The sequence below is a fragment of the Dromiciops gliroides genome, chromosome 1 (genome assembly GCF_019393635.1).
Source record: "Dromiciops gliroides isolate mDroGli1 chromosome 1, mDroGli1.pri, whole genome shotgun sequence".
Classification (NCBI taxonomy): domain Eukaryota; kingdom Metazoa; phylum Chordata; class Mammalia; order Microbiotheria; family Microbiotheriidae; genus Dromiciops; species Dromiciops gliroides.
Window position 1 is genome coordinate 437,734,483 of NC_057861.1, and position 20,908 is coordinate 437,755,390.

The following is a 20,908-nucleotide window of genomic DNA, read 5'->3' on the forward strand; positions in this document are numbered from 1 at the left end:
AGGCCGGATTTGAACTCAGGTACTCCTGACTCCAAGGCCAGCGCTCTATCCACTGTGCCACCTAGCTGCCCCCACATTAGCTTTATTGTAAAAGAAAACAGACCAAAAAGAAAAAAAAATAATAAAGTAAGTTTTAAAAAAAGTATGCTTCAACCTATATTTAGATTCCATCAGTTCCTTCTCTGGAGGTGGATAGCATTTTCATCATTAGTCCTTCAGAACTGTCTTAAATTATTGCATGCTGAAAATAGCTAAATCATTCATGGATCATCATCATACAATAGGGCTGTTCCTGTGTACAATGTTCTCCTGGCTCTGCTCACTTCACTTTTGCATCAGTTCATATGTCTTCCCGGGTTTTTCTGAAATACTGGTATCATTATTAACATAATAGCCTTCTAGTTGGTCTCTCTGCCTCAAGTCTCTCCTCATTCCAATCCATCTTCCACTCAATTATAAAAGATTTGGATCTGGAGTCAGAACAGTAGACTTCAAAATCCCCCACTTGACCTTGGGCAAATCACTCTTTCTAGACCTCCATTTCTCAGCTGGAAAATGATGAGCAGATAGGACTTAGCTGTTCTCTCAGGTGCTTTCCAGTTATAAGTCCTTAGACTCCACCTAAGGCAGCTGGTGGTACTTTGGACACACCAGAAGGACCTCTGGAGTTAGAGGGCCTGGGTTCAAGTTCCAGCTCTGTCATTTACAGGTATCATCCTGTGTATAATGTTCAACATCTCTGTAAGTCACTTAATTTCCCACAGCCTCAGCTTTCTCATCTGCAGAAAACGGGGGGGGGGGGGGGGGGGGGGGGGGGGACGGGGGGGGGGGGGGGGGGGGGGGGGGGGGGGGGGGGACGGGACTACTTAAACTTTGTCCACTTGAGACTCAGTTTCCACTGAGAAATTTTTACAAGACCCCAGGTATATAGGTATATAAAATAAGTATACATAACCTTTTACTCTTGCCAAATTTTCCTCAACCCTCACATTGAGTTAAGCGACCCCATATAGGGTGGGTACACATAGTTTAAAAAGCTAGGAACTAGGGGCAGCTAGGTGGCGCAGTGGATAGAGCACCAGCAGTCAGGAGTATCTGAGTTCAAATCCGGCCTCAGACAATTGACACTTACTTAGCTGTGTGACCCTAGGCAAGTCACTTAACCCCAAATGCCTCATTCATTCATAAATAAATAAATAAACAAACAAACAAACAAATAAATAAATAAAGCTAGGGACTGGATGACCTCAAAGATTCCTGCTCTTGAAAATTACCCACCAAATCCTCCTTTTAGAAGAAGCTAGGTGAATCTATCCAAGTTTTGTGACCCTGGATAAGTCACTTAACCTCAATTTCCTCAATTGTAAAATGGGGATAATAGATTGTACTCTCAGGGTTGTTGTGAGGATCAAATTAGATAATCTTTGTTGAGGGTTTAGCACAGCACCACATATAGAAATGCTTATTCCCTTCCCCTAGCCTCCACCTAGCAAAAGATTTCCTGTGGCCTAGGTAATATGTATGTATATTACAAAAAATAAAAATAAAAAAGTTCCCCCATTAGGTCACTAGAGGATGTTTACCTAACTCAGGGATTTGCATCTTTATCGATCAATTAACATCAATTAAGCACCTACTAAGGGGCACGGAGCTAAGCAAGCCCCAGGTTACAAAACAATGCAAAAGACAGTCCCTGCTCTCAAGGAGTTTACAGTTTCCTGGGTGAGAAAGACAACGTGGAAACAAATACATACCAAAAAAAAAAAAAACCCCTATCTTTATTTTAGTTAACTTTTAAATGAAATGTAAAAGTGCCTTTAATTACTTTTAAAAATCAACCTTGGGGCAGCTAGGTGGCGCAGTGGATAGAGCACCGGCCCTGAAGTCAGGAGTACCTGAGTTCAAATGCGACCTCAGACACTTAACACACACTTACTAGCTGTGTGACCTTGGGCAAGTCACTTAACCCCAATTGCCTCACTTAAAAAAATAATTTAAAAAAAAATCAACCCTGATTGGGTCCACAGACTTCACCAGACTGAAAAAGGAAGCCTCTGAACTTGGTGTTCGGAGCATGGCCTAGACCGTAGGTGCCCCCAAGGGCACAAGCCCCTGGGCCCACGATTCACCCCGCAGTCTGGGGCCTGCTTGGCCGAGCAAACTCCCAGCGGCCTTTGCAGGCCCTTCCAGGAAGGGTTCTGCGAGTTTCCGAGGGACTGATTGGGGAGCAGGAGATTAAGTAAGCGGGCGCTGTATAAGCAATCGCGGCCCGAGCTCCCCTCCATCCACATCCCCAACCCTCCCGCGTCCCCGAAGACAAATGCCGGGCCGGGACCGCGGGTACCTCCAAGGGACCAGCGGCGGCAGCCGGGAGTGAACCCCAGTAGCACGCCTCGGGTCGCAGAACGTTGCATTGTTTCCAGCAAGATCCTATTCGAACTTCGAGTCACAGCCGCCATTCTGGGAGCACCCCCAGACCGTACCAACTGCGGGAGCTGGGGGGGGGAAATGCCCCAGAGCCGCTAGCTTAAAGAGCCCCTGTCCTAGAGCCACACCCATCCCCTTCTATCGTGGGCACTTCTAGAGGGCCTGAGGGCGTGGGGAAAGAGAAAAAGAACCCTATCGTTGCCTTCCTCCGCTTGGCAACCCCGCCCCTTCCTTTTCCCCACGGCCCCCTCCTGCGCCCGGCGTTACAGTTGGTACATTCCATGATGGCGGCGCCCACAGTGCGGCGCGGTTTGCTCCTGGCCCGGAATGTGGCTCTGTCTCAGTTCTCCTCGGCAGGTTGGTGGTGGCTGTTTCTTCAGCCAGGGGGTGCTGCTGCCTTTAGGCCTCCCCGAGGGCCAACTGTGAATTGGCATAAGGAGAGGTTGGCCCAGGAGAGCTGGAGGATGCGGGGTTTGGGTGTCAGAAGAGGTGTTTGGGGGTGTGTGTCATGGGGTTAATGTCTCTGATCCCCTTCTTGTCCACTCCGCTCCCGGCTCAGAAACACGCAGTGAAAGAGACATGGTTTGGTGCTCTGCCAGGAACCCGCAGCTGGAGGTTTACAGCAGCCCCGGGAGCTGCCTCTTAACGGCCTTAATGTGTTTCTCTGGATAGTCTTACATTAAAACACCAGGCTCAGCTAGTCGGGGATAATTGTCTTGGCCCCTTGCCAAGTTAGCCGTTTACCTGGATTGTTTTGGACAGACCCCGTCACCCTTCTTTTATTTATTTATTTTTTTAAACCTGAGAGTTCCCGCCTCTATGAAAAGAGTGGAGTATTAATCACAAATCACGTGGTGACTGACCTTGGGCGAGCCTTCCACTTGACCTTTCCTTGCCTCAGTATTCTTGCCTTTACAAGCTGAATGACAGTCATCATTTTGAGAGGTGTAGCGGAAGGTAACCCCCTAGAATCAACCGTTCATTTACCTGAGCACATATTTTGTTCCGTAAGTGGTTAGGGCAGCTTATCTGTAATAAATCCAGACCTCTTATGTTGATGCTCATCAAAACCTCTGACTAGAGGCTTATTTCCTTTTCTCTCAATGTCACCCAATGGCAGTTGAACCTCTCCCATCCTTTCTACACTGGGAAGAGCTTTTTCATCTTCCTTTAGAATTCTACAGTAAACTCAAGTTCATTATGGATCCTGCATATACAATCACAGCTTTATCAGAAGACGGCTGGGTAAACTTAATTCCAGTGCTTTCCCTCATTTAATTATTTCCTACTTATACTTATCTATGGAGAGTTCCCAGCTGATGGAATTCAAACTAAGAAAACTAAAAATGATATTTGAAATTCATCTCATCTACTCATCCAACTACTTTATTCTCTCACTTGACATCCTAACTTAAACCCCTGGTAATGACTAACCTAGTGGTATTTGCTGCAGTACTTTAATGACTGTCTCAGGGGTATTTGCTTCAGTACCTTAAGGCCTTGTTTACACCCACAAAATATTTGCTAACAATTACCACCAAACATTTTATGAAATTATTCTTATAGATGAAGTTATTCATGTGGGGCCATTCCAGTTGTACTGATCCACATCTTGCTCCTGGACCCAGATGGCTCTGGAGGAGAGAGTGAAGCTGGTGACTTTGCACAGCCCTCCCTTACTTAAATCCAATTCACTGCAAGCCAAGACATCACCTTCCTGATGTCATTGGTCCTCTTCAAGAATGGAGGACAAAACAGCAACAGTTCATTTATTCTTTCAATAAACATTAAGTGTCTACTATGTACCTGGTGCTCTACTAAATAATGGGGAAACAAAAAGAAGCAAAAAAAAAAACCCCTGTTTCTGCTTCAAGGAGCTTACAATCTAATAGGGAAGACAATGTTACAAACGTGTGTGTGTGTGTGTGTGTGTGTGTGTGTGTGTATATATATATATATATATATATATATATATATAAACAGATAGGCACTTAAAGGTTTGTTGAATGAACAAATGAATAACTTCAACTGGAAGACTAATTTCATAAAATGGTGATGATTGTTAATAAATTGTGGGTGTGAACAAGACCCTAAGATACTGTAGCAAACACCACTAGGTAGTTTGTTACCCAGGGTTTAGGGTAAAATGTCAAGTGAGAGGATAAAGTAGTTGGATGAATAGACTTGAAAAGAATTTTAAGTATCATTTTTATTTTTATTAGTTTGAATTCTAATTCTCCATAGAGAAAACCTTGAAGCTGAGAGCTGATGGGTAGGACAGAAAGAAATTGTAGCATGTTATATCAAGTCTACATTGCCTACCATGTGCCAGTTGCTGTGCTAAGCACTAGGATGTTTTAAAAATGTATACAGGAAGGAAGGGAACAAGCACCTTTTTGCTCCAGGCACTATGCTGAGCACTTGACCAATATTATCTCATTTGATCCTCTGCAACCCTGGGAAGTAGGTGCTATTATCCCTATTTTACAGTTGAGGAAACTAAGGCAGACTGGTGATGTAACTAACTTGCCTAGGGTCACACTGATAGTATGTGTTTGAGGCTGGACTTGAACTTTAGCCTTCCTTACTTCAGGCTCTGTGCTCTATCTGCTTCCCCATTTGCTTCAAGAGTTTGTGTGATACTCCTCTATTTGGAGCTGGAAGGGACCTTAGAGGTCATCTTTTCCAAACCTTATCTGCAAATGAGGAAATTGAGGCTTAGGGAAATTAAGTGACTTACTGAGATGAGATGCCCAACATCATACATAGGATGATGCTAGTAAGTGTCAGAGCTGGGACTTGAAACCAGTCCTCGGACTCCAAAGGCAGTGATTTTTTTTAACTTGAACAAGTACCTTTTGAGGAACATGGATTATTAACAAGCAAAACAGATACTGTTAGCTACTCTTTTTCAAACCTTTTGGTATTTCCACTGTAATATTATGAATGATTCTAATTGCCATACCATAAGAGAGCAGTTGAAATCATCCAGAGGATTGAAGGGGTAGCTGTGTGAATGGAGACTAAAATAACTAAGATTTCATTCTGTAAAGACAAAGGCTGATTTAGGAAATGATATGGTTGAAGTTCATAAAGTCTGTAAAATCACCAACTGTTTGGATACAGTTAACATAGATTTGTTAACCACATCCTAGAATGTTAAGCCTATCTCTTAATCCTTAAAGTTTGAAAAAGTTGAATTTAGGCAGTATTTGTTTGCACTGAACAATGAGTATGCTTCTAGAACTCACCCAAGAATTGGTATAGGGCTGAAGGTATAAATAGTGCAATGAAGGTTCTGGTTTATTCATGATGAGATAGGCAGCTTGGGATAGTAGTAGGTTGTGGGCTGGCATTGGAATCAGACCTGGATTTGACACATATTAGTGTATGACTAGGTAGCTAGGTGGTAGATAGAGTGATGGGCCTGGAGTCAGGTAGCTAGGTGGTAGATAGAGTGATGGGCCTGGAGTCAGGAAGACCTGAGTTCACATCCAGGCTTATACACTTACTAGTTGGATGATCCTGGGCAAGTCACTTCACCCTGTTTGCCTCAATTTCCTCATCTGTAAAATGAGCTGGAGAAGGAAATGGCAAACCATTCCAGTATCTTTGCCAAGACAATCACAAGTGGAGTCACGAAGAGTCAGACATGACAACAAATTATGTCACTTAATCTTTCTGTCCCCCTAATAACTCTCTAAGACTAAGTTAGAGATAAATTACTGATCTGCATCTGTAGAAGGAATTTCTTTACTAGCAGTTCAGTAAACTGACGGAATCAGGTCTGGAGGAAACAACAGTAATGTTAATGATAATAATGAGATGCTGGATGTTTTGATCCATAACCTTTGAAATTGAGGTCAAACATCCAGTCTGTACTGGCTATATATTATGGCTCTAACCCAGTGATTCATATGTTCTTATAGTAATACATTAATAGAACTATTGGCATCTCAAATTCAATATGTCCAAAACAGCACCCATTATCTTTCCCTCTAAAACGACCCCTCTTCATGACTTCCCTATTTCTGCTGAGGGCACCATTGTTCTCATAGCCATCCTGGTACAAAACCTAGGAGTCACCCTTGACTCATTTCCTCTATCTATTCAGTAGCTAAAATTTTACCTCCCTTGCATTTCTAGCATTGGTCCCTTTCTATCTCCTCCCACTACAATCACCTCAGTTCTGACTCTTCAGCTGTAGGCCAGACAATTACAATAGTCTTCTAGTGGATCTCCCTGCATCCATTTTCTTCCCTCTCCAACCCATTCTCCACCCAGCTGCTGAGTTGATATTTGTAAAGTATAGGCCTGAGCATTTCACTTCTTTGCTCAATAATAAGCTTCAGTGATCATCCATGCATTTTTAATAAAGTACTTGATTCTCTGTTCTGCAGGGCCCTTCATAGCTCTGGCCCTTACTTCCTCACTCTTGGTACATATTACTGACTCTCAGTTTCTATCTGCCAACCAAAGCAGCCAACTTGCTGTTCCCTGTGTATGATATACACAAAATTTCATTTCCTGCCTCCGTGACTTTGCACAGGCAGCCCTTCATGCCTGAAATTCTTTCCTCCATCACCTGGATCTCTTAAAACCCCCTAGCTCCCTTCAAGGATAAATTCAAAGGCCACTTTCTTCAAACTATTTCCTCATTTTCCCAGTTATTAGTGTTTTCCCCCAAATCCTTGTGTATTTTGTATATATGTTGTATGTATGTACCTGTAAACATGTCACGTCTTCCTGATAGACTATCAGCTCCTTGAGGACAGGGACTGTCACACTTTTGTATTTGCACCCCTAGCTCAGTGCCTGTTTAATGAATGCTTATTGATTGCTCTTAAGAGGTCTTCTAGTCTGTTCTTTACCCGCTAACAGAATCACAGAACCTCAGAACTGAATGAAATCGCAAAAGGTCACCTAGTGCAACCCCTGCCTATATAGGCATTCCTACCATAATATCCTCAACCCAGTTTTCATTCATTTTCTGCTCACTGACCTCCAGTGAAGGGAAGTCACCACCACCTTTGGATAATCCTAATCATTAGTAAATTTTTCCTCACAGCCTAAGCCTGCCTCTGAATGTTCACTTTACTTCTTGTTCCCAGCTTTGTCCTCTTGATCCGAGTGAAACAAACCTAATCTCTCTCTTGCACAGGATCACTCTTCAAATGCTTGAAGATGGTCATCCTGTGTTCCTTCAGACAAGTATCCTTACCACCCTTTGGACCCGCTCTAGCCTCCTAATGCTCTTTCTATGCAGTGGTGCCTAGAAATGAGTATAGCACCCAGAGATGAGATAGAGTATCATAGAAGTATCACCTTCCCTGTTCTGGACACTTCTGTTAATTCATCCCCAAAACAAATTAGCTTTTTTTTTTGGTTGTTACATCATTCCATGGATTCATTTGAGCGTGTAGTCCACTAACACTCCCACATCTGAACTCTTCTGAAAATAGGAGAATGTATTCCATTTTTAAGACCTTCAGAAAAAAGAAAATTTCTTCTCTTTCTTGGTAACTCGTTCCACTGTTTATCAGTTGCCACTGTCAAGAATTTCTTCTATTTGTCAGACTTAACTTCCTCCTTAAATTTTTGTCTCGCCTTTATGTGAGATGGAGAACAACTGGTTATAATCCTTTTATGTTGTCCTTTCATATCAATGTAGATTATTAAATCACATTTCCCATCCCCCAATGTATATAGTTTTGAGGAGACTATCCTCACCTTTTCAATCACTTCTGCATATGGGTTGGGTATATAGAGCCCCAATCCACATGTAAACCTCACCAATTTTTCCTTAGGTTGATTTTTGGTACTCATGTTTAAGACTTTACATCTTATCCCTGTATTTCATCTTTACTAATTTTGACTCCAAACTCTGCCTTGTTGAGATTTTTTGGAATGTGTCCCTGTCCAGAGTGTTAGCTACTAGTGTCATTCAGTAGTTTCATTCTCTTTGTGGCTGCATTTGGAGTTTTCCTGGCAAAGATACTAGAGTGGTTTGCCATTTTCTTCTCCAGATAATTTTATAGATGAGGAAACTGAGGCCAACAGGATTCAGCGACTTGTCCAAGGTCACACAGCTAGAAAGTGTCTGAGACTGGATTTGAACTCAATTTTCCAGACTCCAGGCTCTCTCCACTGTGACACCTAGCTGCCTGTTAGCTACTATTAGATCTCAGCTTTGTGTCACCCAAAAGTGTAACAACTATGCCCTCTGTGTCCTTATCAAATCACTGATAAAACTGTTGCACACCATAGGACCAGGTGCCAATCCATGAGGCACTCCACTAGAGAGTTGGCATCAAATCATTAATGAGTATTTTGGGGTTTCAAACATTTAATTAGTTCTGAATCTACCTAACTGTACATTTGTCCAGGTTATATCTTCCTGTTTGTCCCCAAGAGTAACATAAGGAACTTTGTCAAACAGTTTGCTGATGTCTAGATAAATTATGTAGCATTATTTAATTTGCCAATCTAGTAACTCTGTTAGTCCATCAATAAGCATTTTTTTTTTTTGGTGAGGCAATTGAGAGTTAAGTGACTTGCCCAGGGTCACACAGCTAGTAAGTGTTAAGTGTCTGAGGCCGGATTTGAACTCAGGTCCTCCTAAATCCAGGGCTGGTACTCTATCCATTGGGCTACCTAGCTGCCTCCCATCAATAAGCATTTTTTAAGTTCCTCTTATAGACCAAGCTCTATGCTAAGTACAGGGGATCCAGAAGCAGTTTTTGCCCTCAGAGAATTTTAATTCTTTGGGGAGATAACATAAATATAAAAATGTAACATAAATACAAATAACATCTCTCTGTAGAAAGGAAAATGGAAACGAAAGGGATTTGAGGTCTCTGAGAAAGAAAGGGAAAAAAAGACCCTCGTGGCACACCCACAGTGAGAGTGGGATTCCACAAAGGAGGCTGAGAAGGTACAATCAAAGAGGTAGAAGGAGAACGGGGGTCGGTAGTGTCCCATCCAGGAGAAGAGGATGGTCAAGTGTCATGTGCTGCAGAGAGGTTGAGAAGGATAAATGTTGAAAAAGTACCAAGAAAAGAAATGAGGTTAATGTGTGTGGCATGGCCTGTTCTTGATTAAACCGTGCAGGCTTTTTATGATCATTTCCTATTCCCTATAATCACTTCCCTTTTCTATTTGTTTACCAATCATTCTCTTACTAAAGTCCTCTGGAATTCTTCCAGGAATCAAAGTCATCCTGTAATATTGCAAGGTTAAAGCTTGGAAAACAGAACCACTGTTACTATAAACGATGGGGAGAAATTGTTGAGAGATGATAGTGCTATTTTGTACTGCAGATACCGTATTGGTTTAACAGACCTTTGTGAGCTGGCCTAGGAAATGAAATGTCATTTATTGCTTGGCCAACTAACAAACAAACTCAAATTACAAACACTTTTTAAGGGGCTGCTTGTTCTTTCCTGAAATGTTTATTTCATTAAATATTTCTCAATTACGTGTAAAAAGTTTTCTATCATTCTTTTGTTTTCTGATTTTGAGTTCCAAATTCTCTCCCATCTTCCTCTCCCTCCTGCTTGAGAAGGCAAGAAGTTTGATATAGATCATGCATGTGAAGTCATACAAAACATATTTCCATATCAGCTGTGTTACAAAAGAAAACAGACAAAAACCCCAAGAAAAATAAAATTTATAAACTCTGCCTCGATCTGCATTCAAAGTCCATCAGTTCTTTCTCTGAAGGTGGATAACATTTTTATCCTGTTTTCCTCCATATTCTTTTTGTTTGTTTGTTTGTTTTTGTTTTGTTTTGTTTTTGCAGGGCAATGGGGGTTAAGTGACTTGCCCAGGGTCACACAGCTAGTATGTGTCAAGTGTCTGAGGCTGGATTTGGACTCAGGTACTCCTGACTCCAGGGCCGGTGCTTTATCCACTGCGCCACCTAGCCGCTCCCCTCCATATTCTTAAAGTTAGAAATAGACATATTATTCAAGTAAGGGTTTAAACAAAGCCTGCTGTACTAGGAGGGTTATTTTATTATATGTTTTTTTGCAGGGAAAGGGACAGAAAGAAGTATCTCAATATTGTGCATTAATATAGCAAGAATTCCTGTCCACATTTCCCATTTGCTCACTATACATAAGCCTATTCTCTTCATGTTCCTTTTTCTGCTTCCTATCTTCCCACTCCAATCCATCTTCTACACCAGGGCTTGTTAAACTTTTTCCACTCATGGCCCCCTTTCCCTTGAGAAATTTTTATGTGACCCTGGGTATATCGGTATATGAAATAGATATACATAACCTTTTACTATTGCCAAATTTTTTGCAACCCCCACATTCAGTTTAAGAAGCTTTGTTTTACACAAGTTCATGAATCATCTTTGTAAAGCACAGATCAACTTGACCTGTACTTTCTTGCTTTTGCATTCCTTATTGGGCCTAAAATGCCATTTGAAACCTTCTACAAACTGGTCCAAGCTAGGCTTTTCAGGCACATTTCACGTTAAGTGCCCTTTCTTTACCCCTCCAGTTCCAGCAAGCCAGCCCACTAGTTTGCCCAAAGGTAGCATTTTGCCCACGCTTTTTCTCCTCTCCCGAGTGACCTCTCTCATCCTCCCCTCCCTCTCTTAGGATCCTCAGCTATCTTCAGGGAAGCCTTCTACCAGAAACCTTTCTTCACCCCCTTCAGCTAGGAGCCCATTTTTCCTCCTCAAATTACCTTGGATTTACTTACCTTTGTAGAAGTTGGAACAAGCCATGGATTGTAAATTCCTTCAAGGCAGAGGCACTCTCGTGTTTGTCTTTATATCTCAGCGCCTCGCTCAAATAAAAGCTTAATAAATGTTTATTGAATCAAATTGAACCTGTTAAATGGGGATAAATTTACTGATTTGTGTTATGGGGTACTTTTCAGGATTGCTAAAGAATGATGAGAGCACTTTCGTTTAGTGTGTAATGGGTACTTAAAACAATTCAATTGCATTTTCTGAGGAGGAGTTTCAGGTCTTGCTTATGTTGTTAACTAATGGAAGCATTTTCTAGACTGGAACTTTGAGGAGAGATTTCAAATTTTTCTTTCCACAAAAATTGTAGTAACCCCACTTCCCCCAATCTCTCTGAATCTTCTATTAGTAACATTAATTTCTGATTAAATACATTTTTTTTAATGAACTAGATTGCTGCCTTAAAATGTACACCACATATATTCTTGGGGCAGCTAGGTGGTGCAGTAGATAGAGCCCTGGGCTTGGAGTCAGGAATATCTGAGTTCAAGTCCAGCCTCAGACACCTAACTAGCTGTGTGACCCTAGGAAAGTCACTTAACCTCAATCTGCCTCATTTCCTCATCTATAAAATGAGGACACACTGGAGAAGGAAATGGTAAACTTCTCCAGTATCTTTGCTAAGAAAATTCCATGAACAAACAGTCCATAGTGTCATATAGAGTCAGACACAACTAAACAACAATATATGTGTGTGTGTATATATGTATGTAACTTTTGTTTTTTTCAATCACATATAAAGACAATTTTTAACATGTATTTAAAATTTTGAGTTCCAAAATTTCTCCCTCCTGCCCTGAGACAGTGAATAATTTGATGTAGGTTATGCATGTGCAATCATGCAAAACATTTCCTTATTAGTCATGAATAAATAATATATTCTTTACAATTGCACTTAAGTAAATGGAAAATATGTTTTAAAAAAGAAGTAAACATACGAAATGATGTCCACTGCATAAACAAGTCTTCTGAGGTAGCTGTCCTTTTCTTCTCTTAGGTAAAAGATGCCTGCTCTCCGCAGCTTATGTGGATAGCCAGAAATGGGAAGCAAGAGAAAAAGAACTGTGTAATCTGGGTAAGTTTTATATATGTTACTTTTTTATCATTTACTTGAAATAATGCTCGGGAGCTTATTGTCCCAAGTTCCCTAGTCCAATTACATAATTCATTAGATAAGGAGGGGGGAAGAGAGAGAAGGAGAAACAGGGAGAGGGAGGGAGAGGGGAGGGAGGGAGGGAGAGAGAGAGAGAGAGAGAGAGAGAGAGAGAGAGAGAGAGAGAGAGAGAGAGAGAGAGAGAGAAAATTTATGTTAAGTGCTTATTGTGTGCCAGGCACTGCCCTAAGTTCTGGGGATATAAATACTAACAAATAAGGGCCCTGCCCTCAAGGAGCTTACATTCTAACGGGGAAGACAGCCTATAAAGGGGAGCTGGAAACGTTTGGGCAGGTAAAAGGTAGGGCTGCTAGTTAGTGGTTGAAGTCCAGAGAGTAAAGGATGGAGTCTGGCATGAAGTAAACACGACCGGGACCCTCATAAAAAGGTCCATGCCAAGGACTCACCTGTCCTGAGATTGGGCCCAGGGGAGGCATCCATCTCCTGGGTGGGGAGGCTGCTATTGAAGAGATTAATTTCAAAAGAGAATTAGCAGTATATGGAATACCCAGTGACTATGTTTTTTTAGCCAGACTACTTCCATTTCCAAGCAAATTTACCCCCAAATTTATATCTTTGTTGATTGTTCTTGGGCACCCTCTCCCCCCAAAGCCTTTTTTCATTGTCAACCTCTTCGTCCTCCCATCTCATCTTGTTGCTTTCTTCAAAACTCATCATTGGGGGCAGCTAGGTGGTGCAGTGGATAGAGCACCAGCCCTGGAGTCAGGAGTACCTGAGTTCAAATCCAGCCTCAGACACTTAACACTTACTAGCTGTGTGACTCTGGGCAAGTCACTTAACCCCAATTGCCTCACTAAAAAAACCAAAACAAAACAAAACAAAAAACCAAAAAAACCAAACTTATCATTGGCCCTTATTCTGTATCGAGACGGAAGGTCCCCCTTCTGAGAATAGCATTATAGCTTTACCTGCAGTGTAGTGGGATGAAAATTATACTAACCCCCTATTTCTTCATGTCACATCATGTTTCAGGCAGCAGCCATTATTAGTGTCCTGGAAAGGGGGGGGGAAGGCTTTTTAATAAAAATCTAGATTCTCCAGACCTTTGGTGTTTGCCTTTACATGTATAATCCCCCCAACATTGATAAGATAAAACAAATAGACCAAGCTTAGGGATAGGGACTGGACCTGTGATTTCATTGGTTTAGGGAACTCTTGACTGAGGAAATTCCCTCTCCTAATGCAGGTTGATACTTTTTCTATAATTTGGAGTATTAAGAATATCAAGAAGACAAGTGCTCTAACTCAAGTCACACTGCCAATATGTGACAGGCAGGACTAGAATTCAGGTTTTCCAGGCTCTAAAACCAACTCTAACCAATATGCCACTTGCCTATCTTAGCCTAGGGATAATCTTATGAAACTATTGAAATTTATTCTTGTTTTTATGCAATTTTCTACTGTATTTTCTCTAAATTAATGTTCTGCATCATTTTAGGCTTCTTTTAGTATTTTTTTTTAAATCCCCACTCTCCCAATAAATAAATGTTCAGCTGAATTTTCTCTATAGGTCCAGAGTTTCATATCCATATGTTGGGGCATTAGGTAGGAGTACACAGTGTCCTCATGCTAAGACTGGGAAGCGACCTGTGATTTCATTGACATTGGAAAACTCCCAAATGAAGAAATCTCCTCCCCTTGTCAGCATCTTCTTTGCAACTTATAGTTTTCAAAGAGGATTGCTGGGGCACCAAGATGTTATAGGCCTTGCCTCGCATCACAGTCCTTGTGTGTCAGAGGTGGCCCTTGGCTCTGAGGGCAGCTCTCCATCCACTATGCCTTGATGCCTCTCAGGCAACATAAAGGAATGGTGTTCCCTCCTCATCCTCCCCTCCCCGCCCACCTCACCTCTAACAGAGCAACAATCACTCTCTGGTCTCAGCTGGCCTCTTCAAAGCTGGTTCCTGTTTGATATCAATCAATACCTTCCAGCTAGATAAAGAAGAAAGCTGTATGCAGATAAAAGAGAGATATAGAAGACAGACCAGATGAGTTTTAAAGAGAGCCCCAAAATGATAGGATGAAAAGACCGACATCGAAGAAAGATCAAAGCATGAAATCCATTTAAGTCAGAAGAGGTGGCGGAGGCTGGAGAGGGATCACTAAAACCTGGTATCCACACAAAGCTAAAAATGGTGTAAATTTGTATCTCTGTGTCATGGGTTTGGCAATCCAATAAACATTTAAGAATCTGTATGATGTAGAGATACAAATTTTAGACAGGATTCAGCCCTTTTCCCTCGTGGAATTCTCAGACTAGTTGGTGGATAGGATAGAAATACCTGGATAAATAGAATATATGGTAAGTGCCTTAGTAAGAGCAAAAATCCTTTGTGAGGTATCAGAGGGAAATGATGAGGGATCAAGGAAGGCTTTGTGGAAGGAGAGGCATTTGAGCAGGGCTTTAGAAGAACAGGTATGAATTCAGTGAACAAAAAGGGAAAAGGCTACACTTCAGGCCTAGGGCAATGCTCAGTGCGCAGTATTCATCATAAACACATGATAAGGGCTTGTTGCTATGGAACAGTGTCTAAAGAGGCCCAGAGGGAGGGTGAGTGAGCTAACATATCAAGTATGTCTAGGTAAGCTGTATTAAATAAGACTGAAAAGGTTGGGTGGCACCAGATGGTAGATAGCCTTGAATGCCAAGCGGAAGGGTTTGAACTACTTTTAGTAGGCACTAGGAGGTCACTGAATAGCCTCATCTCATCTCTTTCCTATCAACACCACTCTGACAGATGCCTTCATTGTCCCCCATGTGATCTGGTATAACAGCTTCCTAATAGGTCTTCTTAGCTCTAATTTCTTCCCTCCAAGCCATCCCTCACACTGCTCCTGCCTAAATGAACTTGTGAACAGACCTGGGCAAGTCAGGAATCAATCAATAATTAATCAGTAAACTTTTATTAAGCTCCTTCTCTGTGCTGGACACTATGCTAAACACTGAAGATTTTTTTTTTAAGTGGCAAAATACAAGCCCTGCCCTCAGGGAGTTTATGGTCTAACTCAGGAAGACCTGAGTTCAAGTTCTGCCTATGACAAATAGTGTCTGTGTGACCCTGTGCAAATCACTTAACTTCTCAGGGCTCTAGGAAACTCTAAAACTCTTTAAGTTGTAGAGAAGGTAGTGTCATAGGTGGGACCCAAGGTTGAAGAGTAAATCAGTGGTAGAGCTGAGACTATCTTACTACGTGACCTAAATGATTGGTTGGTTGTTGGCCTTGGTTCTCAGAGAACCAAGATGACATCACTGTGTTGGGGCCAAGGTACAGTGTGTCTGACTGTGGCTGATCAGATCAGTAAGAGCTCAGAGGGCCCTCCCACAGGTCAGGCACAAACAGTCCTTATGAACATTTGGACGGAAATGTTTTTGAAATAGGTCAGAAGAGTTGTAATAGAAACTGGGCAGTTGGGAACAAGAAAATCAGCCAATAGTACTCAGATAAATTGAATATTTTCTGTCTCCCTTTCTGTGGAAAACCACAGTATGCAGAAAGAGCCAACTTTGAGGTTGTTTGCTTTGTGCAGATTATGCTATTATGATCGCTGACCTAGTGCTAGGGAGAATCTTAGAGGGCCTCTGGTCATTGATTTACAGCTGGAAAGGACCCCTCCCCAACCTCTCCTTATTTTCCTGATCAGGAAAACTATCAGGCCCAGAGAAGTGATTAGATATATCTGAGGTCACTTAGGTAGTAAGGGAGTGGCAGAGCTGGATTTGAACCTGGGTCCTCAAAGCCTGAATCCAACGTATGTTGTTGTTTCCCACCATATCATGCTGCTATTAACCTACTGAAAACAGGAGCTTTAGAAAGAGCATCGATGTGGTCAAGAGACACACACATTTGTATACATATATTGGCTTTATGCCATTGCAAATTTAAGGGGTCAAATAGAATATTTGTCAAGGGCATACTGTGGGGACAGCTAAGTAGTGCAGGGGCTAGAATACCCACCCCGGAGTCAGGAGGACCTGAGTTCAAATCCCCCTTAGACACTTACTATTTGTGTGACTCTGGGCAAGTCACTTAACCCTGATTGCCTCGACAAAGTGGGTAGGGGTGAGGGGAGGGGGGGTCATACTATTACACAAGCTTCTTGAGGGCCAGGTTTATTTTTACCTTTTTTTGTATCTCTAGAACCTAGCACAGTGACGTGCATATAGTAAACCCTTACTGCATGCTTATGGACTGACAGCTTCATATTTCTTTATGTGTCAAAAAAAATATATATATATGACATGATCTCTGCCTTTGAGAAAAAATTCACATCAAGAAACTGGATCATCAATTTATTGATTTTTACAAATTTTATAGTTGAAACTCAGGCAAACAGAGGTTGTGACTTCTTGTTCAGTCGTTTCAGTCATATCCAACTCTTCGTGACCCCATTTAGGGTTTTCTTGACAAAGATACTGGGGTGGTTTGCCATTTCCTTCTCCGGCTTATTTCATGGTTAATGAAACTGAGGTAAACCAGGTTAAGTGACTTCCCCAGGGTCACACAGCTACTAAGTGTCTGAGGCCAGATTTGGACTTGGGAAGGTGAATCTTCCTGACTCTATGCCTGGCACTTTATCTACCATGCCACCTAGTGGTCCATGCTACCAGGTTTGGACTCAAGTCTTCCTGACTCCAAGCCCAGTGTTCTAACCATTGACTTACTTAGCCATCACATATATATGGGAATGGTAGCCAGGGAAAGGTTCTTTGATCTGAGGAGTCACAGGGATGGTGAATTGATCTATAGGGGTAACTCCAGAAGTGATGGCTCTATTGATTTGCTCACTGAGTCCAGATCAAGAAATGGAATTGGGGGCAAAGGAGTGACCAACCAATAAAGTACCAAATGGGTCCACTCAGGAGCAGGGAAATAGCAAATTGGCCTTTGATGGACAGCTGGATGGCTTGTGAAGGTGGAGCGTGGTCTGGGGTGTAGGGCTAGCTTGTAGAGATAGAGGGCTAAGTGGGCTGGTTTGCCCTCATTCAGTCATTAATCAAATAGGCCCTGGGTGAGAGCTCCAAAGATGAGTGAGAAAATGTGTGTCTATAAATATGTAGCTACACACCAAAAGGAGAAGAGCATCACAGTGTACTGTACAGAAAACTCTAAGTTACATATGCATGGATATAGATGTCCCTCTAAATATGTACATAACAAACACACATTCTGTAGAGTACATCTATTTAAATCAACACATCACACACACACACACACACACACGTTTTGTGTAGTACAGTCTGGTTCTCGTTTCTTCTCTTATGTCCCCATCTCTGTTCATTTGGCTGGGCCTGTAACCTATTCCAAGAGGGGAACTTTTGGTTCAAGGTCATTATAACTCCATGTTTTTCTTTAAACATGCATGTAACCCAGGGGATGAGAGCAGCCAACTAACAGAGGTCAGTAAGCCAGACGCTTCGGAGTTTCAGTGGGTCTAGGATCTTATCAATAGGGATACTTCCCCCAGTGGTACAAAGCCCACCCAACCCCTCTTGTCATGCTGTCACCCTCATCCCTGTTCTTCCACAGACCCTCTATGGAAACTGAGGGCCTTCTCATGAGTCTTTTTACATTTCATGGGCACTCGGTTGTCCATTTATCAATTCATGTGGAAAGCTCAGCCCACCTTTTTTTCCAGTCATAACTTTTTCTTTTGAGATTGGGTCTTTCTGTCTCACCCTTCTCCTCACAAGTCTACTTCCAATACTAATGACTCAGAAGTTTTAATCTAATCCATTTTTTTGGACCCATGCTGGTTTGCCCCTCCTTTATGGCAGCTGGATTGCCCTCTGCTTCCAAGGAAGGGGTCACCATATTGGTGTTGGGCTTAATGCAGATACAGATGAGTTTAGCTCACTGCATCTCAGAACTCCTGAACTCAAGCAATCCCCTGGCCTCACCCTCCCCAGAAACAGAAACAACAGTGTACCACTACAGCTGGCTTAACCATACACATCCGTGATGATGTGTACTCCACTTCTAATGTGTAGGTTATCACTGGAACCATTTAATACAAACTCATGGAGATAAGCATCTAAAATAATTTGTAAAAATCAATAAATTGATAAATAAAAGTGGTCTCCAGTTGCTTGATGTGAATTTTATCCCAAAGGTAGGGATCATGTCATATATATTCTTTTTTATCATGTAGAGAAATATGAAGTTGTCAGTCTATAAGCAAGCAGTAAGGGCTTACTTAGATATAAATGAAAATACATTATGAAGATCAATTGATCCAATATTTGTAAAGCACTTAGTACAGTGCCTGACACATAGTAAGCACTTAATAAAGACATTTCATTTATTCATTATATATTCATATTCTCATTTATATCTATATCTATACACCTACATATACGCACACACATATACACTCAAGTTCTACATAATACATTGTGTTTCCCTTTGATTGTTTTCCCCTTTTCTATTCATTTCTATGTGATAGTAATTCATATTCTTCCCCCCCCTCTTCAATTCTTTTTTCCTGTATCATACCAAGGAGTATCTAAAATTAGAAGAAATAGTTTTCTGTGTTTAAATGTCAACTGGGACTGTAGAATTAGCAAGTAAAGTCAATTCACAATGGGCTTCATTAGGCTTTATGGAATTAATAAATAGCAAAAGGCTGAGACTATACAGTGGGCGTCACTGAATCTCTGAGCTGGTAGGGACTTCAGAGACCATCTGACCCAGGAATCCCCTTCATACCATCCCCCCAAAGTGGTCATTTGGCCTCCCCTTGAAGACCTGATGAAGAATTCACTAACAACACAGGTAGACAATTCCCCTTTCAAATAGCCCCAATTGTTAAATTCTTTTTCCTTTACATCAAGTCCAGATTGGCTTTTCTGGAAGTTCTACCCCTTGTCTCACAGATCAGCCCTTCAAAATCTCATGTCTTAAGGCTTTGCCTTTGATGGACCCGGTGTACGATTCTCTTGTTAGGGAGTGTCCTCTGAAGGCTGGGTGGGCAGCTCCTTTGTGTGGGCAGTAGATGGCAGTGTGGACCTTGCAGAAGACTTCAGCCCATCAGCTGCAAATCACTGCTTTGCTAGGGAGAAGTCAATGCAGACCTTCCCGGGATGCGGGGGTAGGACCGCTCCTGGCTTGTGGCAGGCTGTGATTGGACCCTTGTGACCTGGAGGACTGTGAGGCGTTTGATGCGGGGCTGGCTCATTGGCTGGGCCGAGGCGGGTGAGGTGGGAGGCACTCACACTATCCACATCAGAGTTAGCAGTGACATGGGAGAGAGGCAAGGGTGGACTGTTTGTGGGTGGTGTACCCCTGCCTAATGAGTGTGCAGCTCCAGGGAGGGACCAGTCAGCAGAGCTGCAGCAGAAATGCTGTTTTCTTTTCCAGTGCAGGCAGAGGGTCTTTTGGCTCCTCAATACACACTTGTTCATGATTTAATTGGCTTTTGGGAAATGTAGGTAGGGGTGTGGGCACCTCAGTGCTAGTCACCCCTGACCCTCAGCATCATCCTCATCTAGGTCTGCATTTTTGCATGCTGATTAGTAGGTCCTTTGGTGTACACATACACATACACATGTACATGCACATGCACATGCACATGCACATACACATACACATACACCACCACATACACATACACATACACATATACATACACATACACCACCACATGCACCTCCAAATAGCTTTCTATCTGTTGCCACAGGGCCTACAGTTGTGCCACCACAGGCTTTCCCTTGGGTTAAACCAGTGCCTAGCACATAGTAGGTGGGTGTTTAATAAATTCTTGTTGATTGTTCAGTGGAGACTTCATAGTGCCGACACACTTATTCTTTGGTGTGTGCAGTTCTAGACAGGTCATTTCAGTGTTTGAAACCATTCAGTGGATCCCTATTGTTTGTTGAGTAAAAATTCAGACCTCTTAACCTGCCATTCAGGCTTTCTACAAGGTAGTGGTACCCTGCTTATCCAATGCAATTCTATTTGTAAAGTGCTTAACACAGTGCGAGCACATGGGAGGTGCTTCATATGTGCTTGTTCCCTTTCCTTCCCAGCCTTATATTACTCCCCTTTATGTACTCTGTTCCTGACAAATAATTATTAGCCATCCTCTTGCTACATGCTCTGTACTCTTGAGCTTTTCTGTTTTTGATTAGATTGTTCCCAGTGCTGATGGATGAATGGATAGGTAGATAGATAGAGTTGATAGATAGACAGATTTGATGGACAGAAAGACCAGTAGACAGGTGGGTACATGATGGATGGATAACACATTGATTAGGCACTTAATATGTGTGATGAACTGTGCTAAGTACTGGGGATACAAATATAAACAAGCAAGACAGTTCCCCTCAAATGAGGGAAGATAATATAGGGTGGGCCTAAATATTGTCTCAATATTTAATAATGCCTTTTTTTTGTTTTTGTTTTTAATGGACAATATAGTATCATTTACATTACATTTGGGAATATATATAAGAAATAAAGAAAAAATAATTTCCAAAAAGTTATTAAAACATCAGACCCTTTCATGACTTTTGGCCCTCCCTGTACATGCAAAGGAGCTTATAA

The 20,908-nt window shown here is 42.0% G+C and overlaps 2 protein-coding genes across 2 annotated transcripts in view; one reads left to right on the forward strand and one right to left on the reverse strand.

Moving 5' to 3' along the window:
• PTCD2 (pentatricopeptide repeat domain 2) overlaps positions 1–2,542 on the reverse strand; it is a 41,657-nt gene extending 39,115 nt beyond the window's left edge. Inside the window, 1 exon segment of the mRNA XM_043979826.1 lies at positions 2,345–2,542. Coding sequence (XP_043835761.1) covers positions 2,345–2,459 — 115 coding nt within the window. The 5' untranslated portion in view covers positions 2,460–2,542.
• Positions 2,543–2,690: 148 nt separating this feature from the next.
• Positions 2,691–20,908, forward strand: part of MRPS27 (mitochondrial ribosomal protein S27) — a 137,633-nt gene continuing 119,415 nt past the window's right edge. Inside the window, exons 1-2 of the mRNA XM_043979788.1 lie at positions 2,691–2,784; positions 12,189–12,266. Coding sequence (XP_043835723.1) covers positions 2,709–2,784; positions 12,189–12,266 — 154 coding nt within the window. The 5' untranslated portion in view covers positions 2,691–2,708. The remainder of the gene's footprint in view (positions 2,785–12,188; positions 12,267–20,908) is intronic.